At 42.3% G+C, this 20,118-nt stretch overlaps 2 protein-coding genes across 2 annotated transcripts in view; both read left to right on the top strand.

The window, feature by feature from the left end:
- LOC115835046 (heterogeneous nuclear ribonucleoprotein A1-like) overlaps positions 1-4,729 on the top strand; it is a 48,405-nt gene extending 43,676 nt beyond the window's left edge. Inside the window, 3 exon segments of the mRNA XM_030812443.1 lie at positions 3,197-3,729; positions 3,731-3,872; positions 3,875-4,729. Of these exon segments, the coding sequence (XP_030668303.1) occupies positions 3,197-3,729; positions 3,731-3,872; positions 3,875-4,407 (1,208 nt within the window). The 3' untranslated portion in view covers positions 4,408-4,729.
- The window catches only part of DAB1 (DAB adaptor protein 1), a 1,266,417-nt gene that overhangs the window by 189,711 nt on the left and 1,056,588 nt on the right, over positions 1-20,118 (top strand). The window lies entirely within an intron of this gene.

The following is a 20,118-nucleotide window of genomic DNA, read 5'->3' as shown; positions in this document are numbered from 1 at the left end:
AACTGCAGAATTGTAAGCCTAATAAATCTCTTCTCTTTGACAAACAGAGAGCCAAATCATGAGTGAACTCCCATTCACAAATGCTACAAAGAGAATAAAATACCTAGGAATCCAACTTACAAGGGATGTGAAGGACCTCTTCAAGGAGAACTACAAACCACTGCTCCACGAAATAAAAGAGGACATGAACAAATGGAAGAACATTCCATGCTTATGGATAGGAAGAATCAGTATCATGAAAATGGCCATACTGCCCAAGGTGATTTATAGATTGAATGCCATCCGCATCAAGCTACCAGTGACTTTCTTCACAGAATTGGGAAAAAAAACTACTTTAAAGTTCATATGGAACCAAAAAAGAGCCCGTATTGCCAAGACAATCCTAAGCAAAAAGAACAAAGCTGGAGGCATCACGTTACCTGACTTTAAACTATACTACAAGGCTGCAGTAGGGAAATAGCATGGTACTGGTACCAAAACAGATATGTAGACTAATGGAACAGAACAGAGGCCTCAAAAATGACACCACCCATCTACAACCATCTGATCTTTGACAAACCTGATGAAAACAAGAAATGGGGAAAGGATTCCCTATTTAATAAATGGTGCTGGGAAAACTGGCTAGCCATATGTAGAAAGCTGAAACTGGATCCCTTCCTTACACCTTATACAAAAATTAATTCAAGATGGATTAAAGACTTAAATGTTAGAACTAAAACCATAAAAACTCTAGAAGAAAACCTAGGCAATACCATTCAGGTATTGCAATAGGCATGGGCAAGAACTTCAGGACTAAAACACCAAAAGCAATGGCAACAAAAGCCAAAATTGATAAATGAGATCTAATTAAGCTAAAGAGCTTCTGCACGGCAAAAGATACTACCATCAGAATGAACAGGCAACCTACAGAATGGGAGAAAATTTTTGCAATCTACCCATCTGACAAAAGGCTAATATCCAGAATCTACAAAGAACTTCAACAAATTTACAAGAAAAAAACAAACAACCCCATCAAAAAGTGGACAAAGGATATGAACAGACACTTCTCAAAAGAAGACATCTATGCAGCCAACAGACACATGAAAAAATGCTCATCATCACTGGCCATCAGAGAAATGCAAATCAAAACCACAATGAGATACCATCTCACGCCAGTTAGAATGGCAATCATTAAAAAGTCAGGAAACAACAAATGCTGGAGAGGATGTGGAGAAATAGGAAGCCTTTTACACTGATGGTGGGAGTGTAAATTGGTTCAACCATTGTGGAAGACATTGTGGTGAATCCTCAAGGATTTAGAACTGGAATTACCATTTGAACCAGCAATCCCATTACTGGGTATATACCCAAAAGGTTATAAATCATGCTACTATAAAGACACATGCACATGTATGTTTATTGCAATAGACAATAGCAAAGACTTGGAACCAACCCAAATGTCCATCAATGATAGACAGGATTAAGAAAATATGGCACATATACACCATGGAATACTATGCAGCCATAGAAAAGGATGAGTTCATGTCCTTTGCAGGGACATGGTTGAAGTTGGAAACCATCATTCTGAGCAAACTATCACAAGGACAAAAAACCAAACACCGCATGTTCTCACTCATAGGTCAGAATTGAACAATGAGATCACTTGGACACAGGGCAGGGAACATCATACATCAGGGCTGGTTGGGGGTGGGGGGCTGGGGGAGGGATAGCATTAGGAGAAATACCTAATGTAAATGATGAGTTCACGGGTGCAGCAAACCAACATGGCACATGTATACATATGGATCAAACCTGCACGTTGTGCACATGTACCCTAGAACTTAAAGTATATATATAAAAAAATCTCTTCTCTTTATAAATTACCCAGACTCAAATAGTCCTTTATAGCAACGCAAAATGGAGTAAGACATCACAGTATTTCCCACACGTAGAACATGTAGCATATAGTAGAGCATCAGTAATATTTGCTGAATGAACTATGGATACTTAGGAAAAGCTCAGCAAGGCAAAATCTATCAGCCATGTGCCATTGTCCAAATCATAAAAATAAAGCATTGTGGTTAATTCTCTTATTCAATCTAAATATTCCTTAGAGTAATGATTAATTCTTCTCTTCATCACACTACCACATGTCTAGTCCAAAATCCCATCATATTTCACCTTTATTTCTGCTGTAACCTACACTTTGTTCTCCCCACTGTAACTGATTACCTGTCTTACTGCACAGCCAGAAATAATTTAAAAAGATATATGATAATATTACTCCCCTGTTTAATATCTTCCAATAGCTCCATCCTCTTTGATCATAGTACCAAACTCTTATAGGCTCACAAGAGCCTGCTGTATCTGGCCCAATAAATTTCAGCCTCATTGCTTTTTCTTTCTGTTCTGGACTGAATTACTTTCAGATGCTCAACTGATCTATGTTCTCTTTTAACTCAGGGCCTTTGCACATGCTATTCTGTTTGCCTAGAATACTGCCTTATACACCCTCTACACTTCTCCATACAACCCTCTATCTAGATGATCTCTACTCATTGTTATGGCCGCCATTTAATATCACTTCTTTAGAGTGCCCTGCCTGAGACTCCATAAGGTTCCCAACTTCATGCCTTCATGGTTTCCTGCATGTCCCCTTTTCAAACACTAACGGTTTTTTCAAAATAATTTCTTTCCCTACCAGGCTAAAAGCCCCATGAGGAGAGGTGGATTCTATTTGTTCACTGCTGTGTGTGTGTGTGTGTGCGTGTGCATGTGTGCCTGGCATATAATACGGGCTCAATAAGTATCTATTGAATAAATAGTGATCATGTAATACTAAGAATATCCCACAATGTGAGATATCATTTCTGTTTTTCAGATAAGAAAACTAAAATCTAAAGAGACTAAATTTCAAACTCAAGGTCATATAGCAAATAACATAGTTAAGAGTCAAATCTAAGTCTGGATCCAAAATCCATGCTCTGTTTTCTATTCCAAAATAATTTTCTCCAGCTAATCAAATATTCTACTTAGTAGGAGGTCACAACCTATGTCATATACTTGGTTCTAATTTGGAAAGAATTTTAATTTACTAGACACAATCAATTCCTTCTCCAGTGATGCAGAAGGCCCTACAGAACCTTTCAATGTGGTTGCTGGATGACTCTGCGCATAATTATTATAGGAAAGAAGTGCAAAAATAGTTCAGGTTAAGATACGTTCGTCAGCTTGCTCCTTTCTGCCCATGGATGCCGCCAAAGAAGCATCATTAAAGTCTCTCTTCTCCCTGCCGTCCTAAGTCAGTCTCCTAAAGAGCCCGAACAGCTGCGGAAGCTCTTCATTGGAGGGTTGAGCTTTAAAACAACTGATGAGAGCCTGAGAAGCCATTTTGAGCAATGGGGAACGCTCAGGGACTGTGTGGTCGTGAGATATCCAAACACCAAGCGCACCAGGGGCTTTGGGTTTGTCACATATGCCACTGTGGAAGAGGTGGATGCAGCCATGAATGCAAGGCCACACAAGGTGGAGGAAAGAGTTGTGGAACCAAAGAGAGCTGTCTCAACAGATGATTCTCAAAGACCAGGTGCCCACTTAACTGTGAAAAAGGTATTTGTTGGTGGCATTAAAGAAGACACTGAAGAACAGCACCTAAGAGATTATTTTCAACAGTTTGGAAAAATGGAAGTGATTGAAATCATGACTGACCAAGGCAGTGGCAAAAAAAAAAAAAAAAAGCGGGGGAGGGCGCTTTGCCTTTGTAACCTTTGACGACCATGGCTCCGTGGATAAGACTGTCATTCAGAAATACCATACTGTGAATGGCCACAACTGTGAAGTTAGGAAAGCCCTGTCAAAGCAAGAGATGGCTAGTGCTTCATCCAGCCAAAGAGGTGAAGTGGTTCTGGAAACTTTGGTGGCGGTCATGGAGGTGGTTTTGGTGGGAATGACAACTTTGGTTGTGGAGGAAACTTTAGTGGTCATGGTGGCTTTGGTGGCAGCCATGGTGTTGGTGGATATGGTAGCAGTGGGGATGGTTATAATGGGTTTGGTAATTATGGTGGTTATGGAGGAGGTGGCCCTGGTTACTCTGGAGGAAACAGAGGCTATGGAAGTGGGGGACAGGGTTATGGAAACCAGGGCAGTGGCTATGGCGGGAGTGGCAGCTGTGACAGCTATAACAACGGAGGCAGAGGCAGCTTTGGCGGTGGTAGTGGAAGCAATTTTGGAGGTGGTGGAAGCTACAATGATTTGGGCAATTACAACAATCAGTTTTCAAATGTTGGACCCATGAAGGGAGGAAATTTTGGAGGCAAAAGCTCTGGCCCCTGTGGCAGTGGAGGCCAATACTTTGCCAAACCACGAAACCAAGGTGGCTATGGCGGTTCCAGTAGCAGCAGTAGCTATGCCAGTAGCAGAAGATTTTAATTAGGAAACAAAGCTTAGCAGGAGAGGAGAGCCACAGAAGAGACAGGGAAGCTACAGGTTATAACAGGTTTGTGAACTCAGCCAAGCACAGTGGTGGCAGGGCCTAGCTGCTACAACGAAGACATGTTTTAGACAAATACTGATGTGTATGGGCAAAAAACTCGAGGACTATATTTGTGACTAATTGTATAACAGTTTATTTTAGTTTCTGTTCTGTGGAAAGTGTAAAGCATTCCAACACAGGGTTTTAATGTAGATTTTTTTTTGCACCCATGCTGTTGATTGCTAAATGTAATAGTCTGATCGTGACGCTGAATAAAAATGCCTTAAAAAAATAGTTCAGGTTATTTATGTTTCCTTTTTCTTGGATGCCAGGTAAACAGTTGTTGACTGGACTTTCAACTCAGGCAGAGAGATGATCTAGTTAAGTTCCTGGCCTGAGAGAGTGTCAGTAGAAGCGCCCATATTTCTCACATGTATGGAATTGCATGAAGATCTTTCATTTATTCTACTCTGCTGTGATTGAATGTGATTACTTTGACTAGTGAATCAGAGGTGGCTCTTCAACCATAAACAAGCGAATGGGTTAAAAAAAATCCAAATTAGTATCTACGCTTTCAATGAGAGGAGTGAAGGGGCTATGATAAAGGTTAGTAGGACACATGGGCTGGTGGCTTCATTGCACCCACAATCCTCATTTGTGAGAGGCCACTCACCTGTACATCCACCAGAGGGCAGCAGCAGCAGCGAAGGCCCACCTCCCTGGTGCCACACTTCACACCACACTGTCCAACCACACGTGGCTACTGGGCACCTGAAATGTGGCTAGTGCCACTTGTTGAAATGATAACAGTTTGGATATGTTGAAAGATAACAACTTGGATATATTGGATTAAAGAAAATATATTATTAAAATTCATTTCACCTGTTTTTTTACTTAAATGTGGCTAAGTGGCAAATTTAAGGTGACATATGTGGCTTGCATTCATAGCCCATGCTATATTTCTTTTGGGTGAAACTGCTTGACACAATCCATGGCATAATAAAACAGAATTTCCAAAGTAACTAAAGTTTGAATCTCATTTTCAGGCTATGTATATATTATAGCAATATCATGTCATGATAAGAATTTGGAGGTATCTTGGAGCTTGTCCTTATTTTACAGCTAAAGAAATTGAGGCTCAAAGAGATGAAGCAACTTTGCCCAAGGTCGCACAACCAGTAAGTGGCAGAGCTGGGCTTTGAACTTCAGTTTCAGACTAAATCAGTTCTTCTCCACTCAGTGAGTGGCCCAGAAATTATAGGTATCCCTGGACTTAGAGTGTACCTCTGAGAGCTCCCATCCCTCTATCCCCAGCACCAGTGGCTGGCACATGGCAGGAGCTCTGTTCTACAGCATCCAGTCTGTGTGAGATGCTTTGTTTACTGCACCACACAAAGGATACAAAGACAAGTGCTGCTCAGGCTCTGTTCTCTGGAAGCTCATGGCATAGTAGAGAAGATACCAGATGGACAGTAACCAATTAAAATCATAAAACAAGTTCTAGCAGAGTACCTTGAAACTAATGTGGAAATGTGTTCAACCTCATTAGTAATTTAAAAAATGCAAATAAAAATAATGATGTGACATTGTACTTTACTCACATCCTTCCTAGTTTCAGAGGGCCTTAAAGTAGTTCATAATCCTACCTTCGGAAAAAAAAATCAACAGAAAATAAAATCGACAATAAAAAAAGAAACTCTTCTTTCTGTAAACGTGTTCTATGGGAGGGACAAGACGTCACCCAAGTAAGTGATTTGGACGATATGAACATTTTAATTGCCGTGATGTCCTTTGCCTCAGTTTGCTTGGCTTTGAGAAAAGAAGTTAGTTATAGCCAATTGAATATTTGATATACACTAGGAAAAATATTTATCTTTATTTAGTTTAAGAAAATCTAAAATTCCCTGGCTTTTCTTCAGTATCAAAATGGAAAACTTAGTTAACAGAAGAAACCAAAACTTATTCTGTCTCCCGGTATCTACCACAGGACTTTACATATAACATGGACTCAACTCAATAAAGCTTTGCTGAATACAGGAAGGTACCTGCATTTATTCTGTGCCAGTTATGTGCCCATATACCTTAACAGGTCTCTTTCTATAAATAAGGTCATTGAATAACCTTAAGACCCTGAAAATTTTAGTCTCCGTTTTCAGATAAATAACAGAGGCTCCAAAAAAAAAAATTGATAATCTTGCCCAAATCCCTAATTACCAGGAAGCAGAGCTGCAATTTGGACCCATAAATGTATTTTGTTCCAAAGCTTGCTTCTCTATGCTGTGTGAAGGGATAGGAGAATAAAGGGGAAAAAGAGAAGGAACAAAGGGGAAAAAGGGAAAAGACAGAAAAAGGGAGAGAAAGGAGGCAAGAGAAAGATGGAGATGAAAACAAAGATGCAAGGGAAGAAAGGGGTGAGTGAGTATGGAATTCTACCTCTTTCAGCACATAGTCTAAAAAGAAGGATAAAGAGAAGGGTCAAAGCTTTCCTGGAAAAAACTATTCCTGGCAATTTGGAGAGATGGTTTTTAAAACGGCAGGTTAGGAATTCATCTACTGTCGAAGGCTTGGCTCTCAGAAGTTCCCCCAGGATGGTTTCTTGTCTTGCCACCTCGTTATCGCCGGGAACAATCTGCATGGCCAGTAATAAGAGGATCTTAATGCCGGCAGTCTCAAGGGTGGGTAATGGCCCTGCTCACGGAGTTGGGGTCACAGGTTCAGGCCTGGATGCTGTGGAGAGAGCTGCGCGGAGCTACAGACCGTCCCCCGGGACCAGCAGTCCATTAGCCCTTACCCCCTCAGTATGGCAGTAATGAGTAGGTGAGGCCCACTCCACAGCCCCTGCCAACGGACCCGGACCCGTCAGAGTGGGGGTGTGGCCTCCCAGTGGCAAGTGCTTCCCGCTGCCAGCCCTGACCAACCTGCTGTCCTTGCAGTGCTGTCGGCCGGCCTGCAGGATAGGCTTTGTCGGGATTCAGGATCCTCTCAAATTCTGCTCCTAACAACAATGCAATTAATTAGGGAGCCAGATAATTTAAGCTTTATATTCATAAACTATAATATTTATATAGATTCCAATTGTATGTTTTCATCTGTAAGCCCATTCTGTATAGTAGAAAAAAACAAATTTTCTAGTCAGAGTTCTAATCCTAGCATCCCTCTATTAGCTATGTGACCTTGGGCATATTACTTCATTTCTATGAATCGTGGTTTTCTCACATGTCATGAGGAATATTAATAATACCAGCCTTATAGGTTTGTTCAGATTATTATATATATTTGTTATTAATAACTAACATTGAGTACTATGTGTCGGGTTCTGTAATAAGTGCTTTTATACGTATGATTCTGAATCCTCCGAACTCTACATGTAAATATTACTCTTATCCCTAATTGACAGATGTAGAAACAGGGTAAGACTGAGTTAGTACGTGTCAGAACTGGGATCTGAAGTCTGGTCTCTCTGACAATCTTTGCAACCTTAACCGCTATGCTATAGTGAAATTATGAATTTAACACCCAGAGTAAAAGCCTGATATGCAGTACATTGTCAATAATTATATTAGTTCTTTCTCCTCTCCTTTTCTCTTTGTCTAATATAACAGGAGACACTCAGAAAACAGAAATCTGTCTAGGTATTTCAAATGGGGAAGATTCAATAAAGGAGATGGTTGCATACAAGATAGAAGAGCTAAGAAGTGAAAAAAGGATATTGAGACAAGCCAGAGAGCAGCAATAGGAGGAAGCCATTGTAACCCCTAGGCTAGAGGAATAGGGAAAAAAGGCAGTACCACCAAATCCCAGAGACCAGGGTCACCTTCAGAAGCTAGAAGCACAGAGGAGCCCTGGAGGAGATGCTACCATTTCTGGAGATACAATCCCAAACCAGGAAAGCCAAGGGTAAAAATACCCTGTCCCTCTTCCCTCCTCCTGGTCTCCAACTTCCCACAGCCTCAAATTAGTAATACATACTCAGAAACTCAAAAAGAAGGAAGCTAAGGAAATGTTTCCTGCAAATTTTTCAAAGAAGGACAGAAGGGATCTGAGATTAAACATGCAGGTAATTGGCAGATCTACAATGCTATAAAGTAGGTAAGTTGTGGCGAGCGCAGGGGCTCACGTCTGTAATACCAGCACTTTGGGAGGCCAAGGTGGGCGGATCACGAGGTCAAGAGTTCAAGACTAGCCTGGCCAACATGGTGAAACCCCGTCTCTACTAAGAATACAAAAATTGGCCAAGCGTAGTGGCGCGTGCCTATAATCCCAGCTACTCGGGAGGCTGAGGCAGGAGAATCGCTTGAACCTGGGAGGCGGAGGTTGCAGTGAACCAAGATCGTGCCACTGCACTTGAGCCTGGGTGACAGAGCAAGACTCTGTCTTAAAAAAAAAAAAAAAAAAGGGGGGTGGGTTGTGATTATCCTCTCTGTTTGACTCTGTCCAGTATTCATTTCATGGCACAATAGTGATCTCATTTTATAGATGAGAAAAGAAAATCCAGACATTAACTACTACTCCCAGAGCTCCAAAGAGGAAGTGAGTATTAATTTTGTGAGATTCACGGAAGGCTTTAGAGTAGGAGTGACCGTGAGGACATCATGGGTCATGGGTGAAGAGAGTTTTGTCAGACGGATCAGATTGGAAAAGCACTACAAGCAGTCGAAATAGAAGAGGTAAAGGTATCAATCCATATATTGAAGGGTTTGGGCTATACTGTCTCTGAAGTTTCTGCCAACTCTAATGTTTTTTTAAACTTGAAATTCTACTAGAAGTGAAAGAAATATATTACCCAAATTGTTTTTTATAGTACCTAAAGGCATTCATTTTCTAATATGAAATTGTATCACTTGACCCGTTTGTGTAGGCTCTGTGATGTACCTTTCATGTTGATAAAGAAATTAGCACATAGATGGAGCAAATGTCACTAACAAGGTCAGCTCAAAAGGGACAGAGAATTTTGCTCTCTTATCTGTCTTCTTACTACCTTGTGTTAACAGTTTGGAAAGAGCAGCACAGCGGCTACACATTAACATTTTGGTGATTCATTACTTCTGGAATATACTGTCAGGACATTTGATCTGCATGTGTTTCCTTTATACACTCCTTTGTGCTGAATTTGATGGATAAACTTTTCTACTGATGTTACACACTACATTTCAGCTATTAGCATGCAACACCTTTGCTCTTAGAATCTTTACCTCTAGCTTCTCCTGGCTCCAATCCATCACCCCACAGTGTAGTAAATGGATGGCTCATTTTGAAATGCAAATCTGATTATTATAATGCCTCCCCTCTGCCTCACTTAAAATCTGTCTGTGGAGCCCCTTGCCTTCAAGATCTAAGCTCCTCTAATATCTTTGCACCTTCCTAAGTCTTTCAGTACTCCCTGCCTTGAACTCTGAGTTTCAGATGTGTTGAAGAACTGACTGCTATTTTATGCTTCCATGCGAATAGTCTTTGCACATGCTGTTCCCCCCAGAGTATCCTTTCCCAACTTCTGTCCCAAGCAATATCAATTTCTTCCTAAGGGGATTTCACCCTGCCCCCACCTCCCTCCTTTTCCTTTGTGTTTTCAATGCGCCATGCACATATTGCCAGTATGGAACTATCGCTTAGTATTTGTAGTTTTGGGTGTGTACAACCTGCTTGGAAGGCTGGCATTAGTAGAAACTTAATAACTGGCAGCTCTGGGGGTTTGTTGTTGTTAATTTTATTCATTGCTATGTTCCTAGTGTCTAACAGCATCTGATACACAGTAGATATCAAATAAATGTTTGTTGAATATCCTAAGAGTTGTAGGTTCAAAAAGAGAAGTAAAACTAAACAGTTTTAAAGCCTCTATTTATTAAATATGTTACCATTAAAAGATTGTCTTTAAATCATACCTGCTTCAAGGCCGGGCGCGGTGGCTCACACTTGTAATCCCAGCACTTTGGGAGGCCGAGGCGGGCGGATCACGAGGTCAGGAGATCGAGACCATAGTGAAACCCCCTCTCTACTAAAAATACAAAAAATTAGCCGGGCGTGGTGGCGGGCGCCTGTAGTCCCAGCTACTCGGAGAGGCTGAGGCAGGAGAATGGCGTGAACCCGGGAGGCGGAGCTTGCAGTGAGCCGAGATTGCGCCACTGCACTCCAGCCTGGGAGACAGAGCGAGACTCTGTCTCAAAAAATAAAAAAAATAAAAAATAAATAAATCATACCTGCTTCAGAAGGTCCAGTAGAAACTCGCTTCCACAGATAAGAAATCCAGTCGTGGGTTTGTCAGAAGTAAGTACATTAAATAAGCCAGATCCTCTTTGTGCACGGCTATGTGCTTTTATTCATTTCCTTTGCTCTTTAACCTAACAGCCAGCCACCTGAGACAGGGCTCTAGGTTAATAAGCGAAATTATTCCCAGAATGGAGCTGACCTGGCCAGAGACGTTTAATAAGGAAGAGACTTGGCAGATAAGGATGGATATTTGTGGCTTCTACTATTTACGAATCATCCAAAGTCCAAACCATGCAGACACTTAAACTGGGAGATTGGTGTGGGGGACAACCCCTTTCTTAGCAGGTATGCATGGCCTATCACCCAGCAATCAGGGATTGGTACTATTTTGTGGCTCCGACTCTGGGAGTGGCTAGTTGATCAAAGCATTCTTTCTCAGCCAGTCCTGATGCAGCCTCCTAATCCTTCATAGTCTAGAGCACACAGGAAGCCAATGCCAATTCTAGCTTGCTAGAGGAATTTGAGCTGCCAAGCCCAAGGCATTGTCAAGGAGGCCCTTCTTTGAGGGTGGTGTGGGGTAGTGTTTAAGGACCTGCACTCTGCAGCCAGACTGACCTGGAATCTCCACTGTATACTCTTGACACTTGTTAGCTGTATGAGCTTAGGCAGGTTACTCTACCCTACAATGTTCTAGGTTCTGCAGCTGTAACACAGGGGTGGTAATAAGAGGATCCTGGGTGTTAGAGTTTTTAAATGAGAGTATATAGACATTAATGTTCAGAGTTGTGCCTGAAACACAACACACACTATATAAGTCTGGCTCTTATGAGACAGCCCACAGTCATATGCTGAGGTCCTAGTATATTCCAAGTGTTTTTCTAGATGCTATTTCCAGAAACATAGAGATGAAAAGATGTGGCTCCAGCGTCAATAATCTCAGCCTAGAAGAGATGAGAGACAAGTAAGCCAATCGTTGCAATATAGCGCAATAATTTGACAACTGTAATATGCAGGCTTGCATAAGATTATGTGAGAGCTCAGAGGGACTGGGTTCCTGGGCCTGCTCAATAAGAAGACATTAAAGCCTTCACAGATGAGGAGACACTGGAACTAACTCTTAAGAAGGAGTGGGGTTTGGAAAAAAGATTATTAGGAGAGTATGTTTCAGATAGGCAGCAACGCACTTGCAAAGATGCAGAGCTAGAGACCAGTGTGGCTGTTTAGGGAATTGTAATGTATCCAGGGGTTGATGCATAGGTCTGATGAAGTTGGAACAGGTGAGGTCGGGGAATTCGGCAAGAGCCAATCCCCGGGGTCCCAGGTGCAACCTTTAGGAGGTTGGACATGATTCTGTAGTTAATTAGGACTCTCTGAGAGTTGTGAGATTCAGGAAAAGAAGAGAGAATTGAGGTGGATGCCTTTTGTTGCACTTTGTGCTGTTATGTTTATTTTGAAAAGAAAAAATATGAATACATCAGAAACTAAGCTTTCATGAGATTGACATTAGACTTCAGTTTCTGTACATTCAAATAGAATATTATGAGCTAATTCTATTTAGACATGTGATATATTTTTAACTCTATGATTCCCCTGTCCAATGTTCTCAATCTACAGGAAACTCATTTAGCCTGAAGGTTCTGAACCAATTACACAGTTTTATAAGGTCAAAATAAAAGTTGGGAGTCATTTTATTTTTATCTGTACTGGTAGAAATTACAGAATCAAACTGCTTTAATGAGAAAAAACACCAGGATGAGAAAAGTGAAAATAGAAGTGTCAGCACCATCAGAGTTTCTGCTGTGTCTTGGATGCCGGCAGATGAGACCAGGGTTGGGCTGTGAAGTCCTTTGACAACCCCGTCTATATCCCTGAACAAGTTGCCAGGGCTTCAAGAGGGATAGACATGAAACACAACATCCTTCACTCTTATTAAGATTTAATCATGCTTTCAACAGGATTGCAATGTTATTAAATTAGATTTTTTTTCTTCCTTAAAAAGGGATTTAACTTTTGCTTTCCTAACATCATAATCAACATGGAACAGATGCAAAGGGGAATTGGGTGACCACTGGTAATATGGACCTATACTTAACATGTAGCATGTGAAGTTATTAAAATGGAAATTAATTCCCTTTATTACTATCGTGCCCTATCAATTAATTTGGTTGGAGATGCTTATGAATATGCAATCATTCCTCCCTGCTGCCCACCCCTTATTCTATGTGTGTGGAAAGCACTGGTGAAGCAATAGGTAAAATTTTATATATTTTTTGCTAGTTTGGCTAGCACTGTTCCTCTTTGCTTCCTAACAATAATGGATAATATTGATAACTAATAGTTATTGAAATCTTCCCATGTGCCCAGCACTTCTGTAAGCACTTCATATTTATTGTTTTATTCAACCTTGACAATAAATTATTAAGATGGGTACTTGTGTTATCCCTATAGAAAGAAGAGAAAGATGGGACAGAAAATGGTGAGGAAATCTTTTCTAGGTGGGCCAGGCCCTGTACTCTTCACTACTGGGCCACACTGCCTCTTCCTGGCTCCAGGTGCAAGGACTTGGGGAGAGGCCAAAGTCTCAGATGTCAAACTCCTGTAGGCTGAAAAAGAATGTGGGGGACTGGGGATGGAACAGAAGGCTCTGAGAGGGGGGGGCAAGTATTTTCAAATATAGGTTTTGTTATTATTTTGGTATGGCAAGGCCAACAGATCAGGAGATGACTCCCATTGAAAAGATAGCTTGTTACACTCACAGACCCCAAGACAAGGTGCCATGCCTTGTGGGGGCTGCACACTCAAGGCACCAGGATTGCTCAGGAGGTAGAGGGAAGGCAGGACCCTGAGCAAGAGCCTTTATTGTGGTGTCTGTGGGAAGGAACAGATGAGGCAGTTTGGCTGGTTTAGATAATTTAGCAGGCTCTGGGGAATAGAAGCTGTCCCCATTGTCTGGTTCCTGGCTCAGGTGATAGGGGCAAGTGGATAAATGGGTTACAGTAGATAAAGGAGGTGGTTGGGGGTATGGATTCTAGAGAGATTGGTTAGCATTTGAAAGGTGAGCCTCCTAGGAGAGTTTGTTACTGTCTCTAGGAATTAGCTAAGCCTGGGAACGGAGTAGCAGTCTGCAGTAACAGCAAGGCCCCAGACATCAAAGCATCAGAAATACAGGAACTAAAAAGACATAGTTAACAGAATCGGGGCTTAGTGGGGTTGGTGTGGGGGGCAGTGTGGGCTGTGGAGACTCCCTAGGGAAGGCAAGGAGGGTGGGATGGCCAGTAAGAAATGAAGACCCGAATGTACATATGATGGTCTCCATTGGGGGGTGGGGAATTGTAGACACTGAAATTAAGCTTTGAAGTATCTTTGGTCTTTTGATGTTATTCATACCACATATTTAACTTTCTACATGTATTAAGCTTTGCGGGGAAGGGTGTTGTGACTCATGATTGCAGCTGGTTGCTTCCTTGCGAGCAGGGACCTTCCTTTGTGTTAATCAACCTTGCACTACCCTGAAGATCTGATGTGAGGCTTGCTCTCCCAGAATGGAAGAGCTCTGTTTCACCTGCAGTTTTTAAATCCTGGCCCCAATAACACCTCATCAGGGCAGGTCTCTCTTTAAGTGCCAGTTGCATGCTGTGGATTTGGTAAAAAGGGAGCTTATTAAACCCAGGTGAGAGGAAGCCCTGGTGAAGAACCACGGTCATGGCTGAGTGCTCAGTTGGTAACAGCTGATTCACAAGTGGTTCCTTTTCTCTTTCCTTTAAAAAAGGCAAGAGAAATTATGTGACAGGAACCAAGATAGTACTACAGGTTTGTTTTCTAATCAAGTACCTAGATAACAAGGTGATCTATCTGTACGTTGTGTGGAGGCTGTTTAGTCGCCAATCCAGAACCAAAGAGTCAAGCTGAATTCCTTCCACTCTTCCATCCCCACATCCAATCCGTTATCAAGTTTTCTCCTTTCCACCCAAAATGTGTCCTGGAATGCCCATACTCAACTCCCTCCACCTAAGTCTGAGAAGCCACATCAATTGTCTCCTATACTTTCACAAGAATATTTTCATGGGCCTCCTCATTTTGGTTTTGGCCCCTCTAATTCATTTTCCATAAGAGGGCCATATATTCACTTTAAAATATAAAAGATATCAAGTCAGTCTTCTGCTTAATGGCTTTTTATAATGTATTAGTTAGGGTAGGCTAACTACTGTAGCAAAGGGACCCAAAAATTTATAATGGCTCATACACAATGGTTATGACTTGAATTAGTGAGTAGATCAACAGGGCTGCCTCTCTCTAAGGAGTCATTCAGGGCCATTAACATCTAGTTTAAAAACCATCCCAAGTCAGATTTCCTGGAAACTGAGACTGATATGAACGTAATCTATTAGGAAGTTTTCCCAGGAAAAACTGCACATTAGTACAGAGTGTGGTGAGGAAAGGAAGGAAGGTAAGCAAGGGTGTGGTACCAACCAAAGCCCCACAGAGGTAACTTTAGCCTAATCCCATAAGGCAGCAGTCCCCAACCTTTTTTGGCACCAGGGACTGGTTTTGTGGAAGATAGTTTTTCCATGGAGCAGGGTGGGGGTGGAAAGGTGGGGATGGTTTTGGGATGAAACTGTTCCACTTCAGATCAATCTCAATCAGGCATCAAATTCTCATAAGGAGCATGCAACCTAGATTCCTCACATGCACAGTTCACAATGGAGTTCCCACTTGTGTAAGAATCTAATGCCACTGCTGATCTAACAGGAGGCAGAGCTCAGGTGGTAATGCTTGGCTGCCACTCATCTCCTGCTCTGCAGCCCAGTTCCTAACTGGCCACAGACTAGTATCCATCCACAGCCCAGGGGTTGGGGACCCCTGCCATAAGGGAAGATCTGGAGACAGCATCACCCCACCTCAGAGCTATCCTCATCAGAAAAAGGGAGTAAGAGCATTTAAGCTCGTGCCTGCCATGCATTGGTTAAGGTCTGCCTCTAAGGAGAAATACCTTCCCAGGTGCCTCTAGCAATCTGTGTGTGCAGGCAAAGGAGGTTCTGATACCCTGAGTGCATGCTGATAAGGGGATGCAGGTGCTAACCTTTGTGGGGAGAGCGAACACCTGGAGTCAGTGTGCAGGAAAATGATAGCGGTCTAAGGGAAGATGGGAGGAGTACTGACAGCAACAGCTACACAAAGGCATCCTAGGGTCTTCATTCTAGTGGGAAGGAGCAGGCAAGGGAAGCTTAAATGGACCATGCTCAGAATCATATTCCACTGACTAGAAGTCAACTAATGATTGATCCCTTAACCAATGCAAGGCAGGCACATGGCCATACACAACTACAAGAGAAGTTGGGAAATGTAATCCATCTGTGTATCTAGGGAGAAGAAGATAATCTAGGCTTCTTGCCACAAATAGCCTCTCTTAATACTTGAATAAAACTAACTTCCCTACAGGGTCTTCCAAGTCTCCACATGTCTGGCCTCTGCCTACCTCTTCATCTCTGTCACCTGCTGCTCCCTCTCTACCTCTGCCTCCACTCTCACCGTATTTTAGCTGTATTTATAGACTGTTTTATCATATGCTGGGCTTTACTACCACAGACTCTTGAAAAAAATTAGTAGAAGCCTGCAGGTCTAGAATTGCAATGCTACTGTTATGATGATAAAAGTATTAATTTGACTTTTGAATAAAGGCCTTTGGTGGATTGTGATAAAGTAGATAATGAAACAGCTGGTCCCATTTAGTGGAGACTGTAAGAACTAGAACTTAGCCTCCAATAAGCTCACAGAAAGAGGAGAGCTAGACCTCCCTGTGGGCAGCCCAAAGTGGCAGGCCACACTCAACCAGCTGTATCATTGCTATTGCAAGTGCAGAACCCACGGGCTCTGGGCTCTCTCTTACTACCAACTGCCAGCATGACTTTGGGCAAGTTGTTAAACTAGATGTGCCTCAGTTTCATCTTCTATAAAAGAGGGCTAATAATTGTTCCACATTCATGGAGTCATTGTGAAGAGCAAATGAATTAATACAATAGAAAGAGCTTAGATCAGTCCCTGTCACAGACTAAGCACTTTAGTAAATGCTATTATTACTATTGGAGGACCTGCAGGCTACACAGACAACTTCCTACCCGGGTTTCCCGATCATCTCACTTACCATGCTATCCTGTTAGCGACTTTTTTTTCCCTAATTCCTACAGCGCCACCCCAGGCTAAGCGGGGTTTGGAGACAACCAATTAAATCAAGCTCCTATTTAACATCAACCATATACAGATGTGCATCTTCCTGATCATGAGACACAATTTGAAGTCAAAGAACCAAAGGTCTATCTGTAAGCAGCCCTTCAAGCTGAGATAGTGAAAATACCCTATCTCAGGTTTTTCCCAAAGCTGCAGTTTCCCTTAGGCTCCTGGAGAATAGACCTCAAGTCTCCCCATAGGCCAGGAACTGTTTACAACCGGCTTTGCTTTTATCCCACCAGTCCTGGGCTGATGCTGCCTTTGATTGTACATCTCACAACTCCAGGTGGAGCCATTCTCTTAGACTACATAGTCTCCAATGATGGCCCTGAACCATGCACTATCTTGCTATCTTAGAGTTTCTTGTGAAGTACACATGTTTTAGATTAATAAACAATTTGGATGTGAATTCTGATGCATTTGCTATTTGTGTGACATTGTATAAATTACCTATCCTCTTTGGGCCTCAGTTTCCTCATCTGCAATGGGGTGGTAATATCCATTCCATGGAGTTGGTGTTGTAAGGATTGTAATGGAGTACAGGTGAAAAGCCTAACTAACTGCCTGATGACATCTTAGTTCCCTGGAGTTTGGTCGTCCATTGCTGTGTAACAAATTGCCCTAACAGTTAGTGGCTTTACAGCAAGAAACTGTTTATCTGCTTGTGATTCCGCAATTAAGGGAGGGCCCATTTGTTCCAGGTGATGGTGTTTGAGGTAGCTCACCTGGGGTTGAGGATCTAAAATAGCTTCTTTCACTTGGCTGGTGCTGCACCTGGGGTGGCAGGAACTACTAGGTGTTGGCTGGGCTTGCTCTCTCTTTCTGCCTCTCTGTCGCTTACTGTAGTATCTCACTTCCAGCAGCCTGTTTCTCTCCACATGGGCTTTCTCTTCAGCAGGTGATCAGAATTCTTAACATGGTGTCTCAGAGCTCCCAAGAGTGCAAAAATAAATTCCACCAAAGTCTTAAGACCTAGTTCGAGCCTTCACAGGGTGTTACTTCTGCTACATTCTATTGGTCAAAACAAGACACAGGTTTGCGAGGAAGAGAAGTAGACTCTCCCACTTGAGAGGAGAAGCAGCATGCACATACATGGATGGAAGGAATCGTTGATGGCCGTTTTGCAGATAATCCGTCATGCTCAGTAAGTGACAACCTTGGTTTTCATTCTTTTTGGATCTTAGAAGGGGGAAGAGGGTAGGTGGCTGCAAAACCAAATTGACTTTTAGCCAAAAAGCCCTAAGGACCGGGAAGACTCAGATCAGTGAGACAGAGTAATTCCCATTGCATTTCTCCTTTGGGACAGGAAGAAATCATTCCTGAGCTAACTGCTACTAGAACTATAACCTAGAAATATTTCATCCTTTTTTGTTTCCTTTCTGATTTTCCAATTCGAACTCACCTTCTACATCATCTGGCAGACTGGAACCAGAAACAGGTTACTGATATTTAGAGAAACATCTATATTTGTTATCTATTATTGCATAGCAAGTTACCCCAAAACTTCATGGCTTGAAGTGACGACATTTTGTATCTCACAATTTCTGTAAGTCAGGAGTCTGGAGTGAACTTACCTGGAGCCTCTGACTCAGGCTGCAATATTAGTCAGGGCTGCAGTTATCCCACAGTTTGACTGGGGCAGAATCCCCTATCAAGATCCCTCAGTTGTTATTGGGAGAGTTCCACTCCTGGCAGGCATTTGGACTGAGGGCTCGGTTCCTCTGGCTGTTGGCTAGAGGTTTCCCTCAGTTCTTTAGCACAGAGACCTCTTCATAGGGGCAGTTCAAATATGGTAAACAGCTTTATCAGAGCAAGCGAGCAAGAAAGCCGGAGAGTGAGTGACTGCTAGTGAAACAGAAGTCATACGCTCTTTTGTAACTAACAAGATAATAATTGCTGAAGCAACATCCTATCATTTTTGCTGCATTCTATTTGTTAGAAGCAAGTCACTACAATCAAGGGTAGGCAGATTATCTCAGGACACAGATACCAGGTGACAAGATCACTGGTGGCCATTGTAGAATTACAACTCTTGCCACTCCTTTCAGCAAATTTAGAGTCCTCAAATTTCACTTCATCCCTGGATATCATAGCACTACGCGTGGGGTTATAATCAGAGTGACTGTGTGTCCTAGTGTAACTGGAATAGGTGCAATTTAGATAACCTAAAAAAAAAAAGATGATTCTAAGTGTAGAGGAACAATGCCTTGTTTATAAAAAACGTGAGCAGAAATTTTGTTCATCTTCATAAGGTAGAATAGTTTGCTTAGGAAAATTTAATGTCACTCTTAATCTACTCAACAAATATTTATACAGTACTTTCTAAATGCTGGAGCTGTAAAGTACAGTAAAAATAGTATCACTACCCTTGAAGTCAGATGAGAACTTGAACACTAGTAGTATTGTATCAGAAATGTTGTGAGAGGGAAACACAAAGTGGCCCTTTGATTGAGTTTTGAAGGATGCGTAGGAATTTGCTGGATGAAGAATGTTTTAGTCAGGTTCCCAATAGGAAACAGCACATTCAAAACAGGATAAATGATAGAAGATTTATTTCCAAAGATGAGGGCATAAGGAAACCATAAGGAACCGTGAAGTTGTATGGTGCTTATCTGATAGCGGCCAGGCTGGTATCAGATAAGTGGGATGAAAGGACACTGAACTGATTACAATCTAGACAGTGAGAGTCCTGTAGTGAGGGGCTCCTTGAGACAGAAGGATCTTCTGTAGAGGAATACAGCTAGCTTGTGCAAACTTTGTAGGAAGGACTTGAGGGAATAAATACTCTGACCTCACTGTCCACTTTCTCTTTAATCCCCTGACAAATCCATCTGGAAAGCAGAGGACCTGGGAACCCATATTGTGTCCCATGCAGAACAGCCTCCAGGAGCACAGGGCAGAATGGAGACGGGTGAAGGTGGTTCTGGAGGGACAAATAAAGCTATCCAACACAAAGGCACCAGGCACGCCCATTCCAGAGAAAGGGACCAGAGCGAATTCAGGGAGTTGTGAAATGTCCTGATGACTTTGGACTGACAAATGTGACCTGAAACAGGAGAAAGATCAGATCAGGAAGAGGGAGCTGAGGGCAGAGAAGTAGGTAGGGGCCAGGCTATGGGAGGCTCCCTGAGTCTTTTGTAAAATTGTCCTATCGACCCTGCCAGTTTATGCCCACCATGCCAAGTTGTGCTAAAGAGCTTGGATTCCACCCTGAAGGTAGTGTGGACACAAAGATAACT

This window comes from Nomascus leucogenys, chromosome 5, assembly GCF_006542625.1.
Source record: "Nomascus leucogenys isolate Asia chromosome 5, Asia_NLE_v1, whole genome shotgun sequence".
In the NCBI taxonomy this organism is placed as follows: Eukaryota; Metazoa; Chordata; class Mammalia; order Primates; family Hylobatidae; genus Nomascus; species Nomascus leucogenys.
Note: the sequence above shows the minus strand (reverse complement) of the source record. Positions and strands in the feature narration are given on the sequence as shown.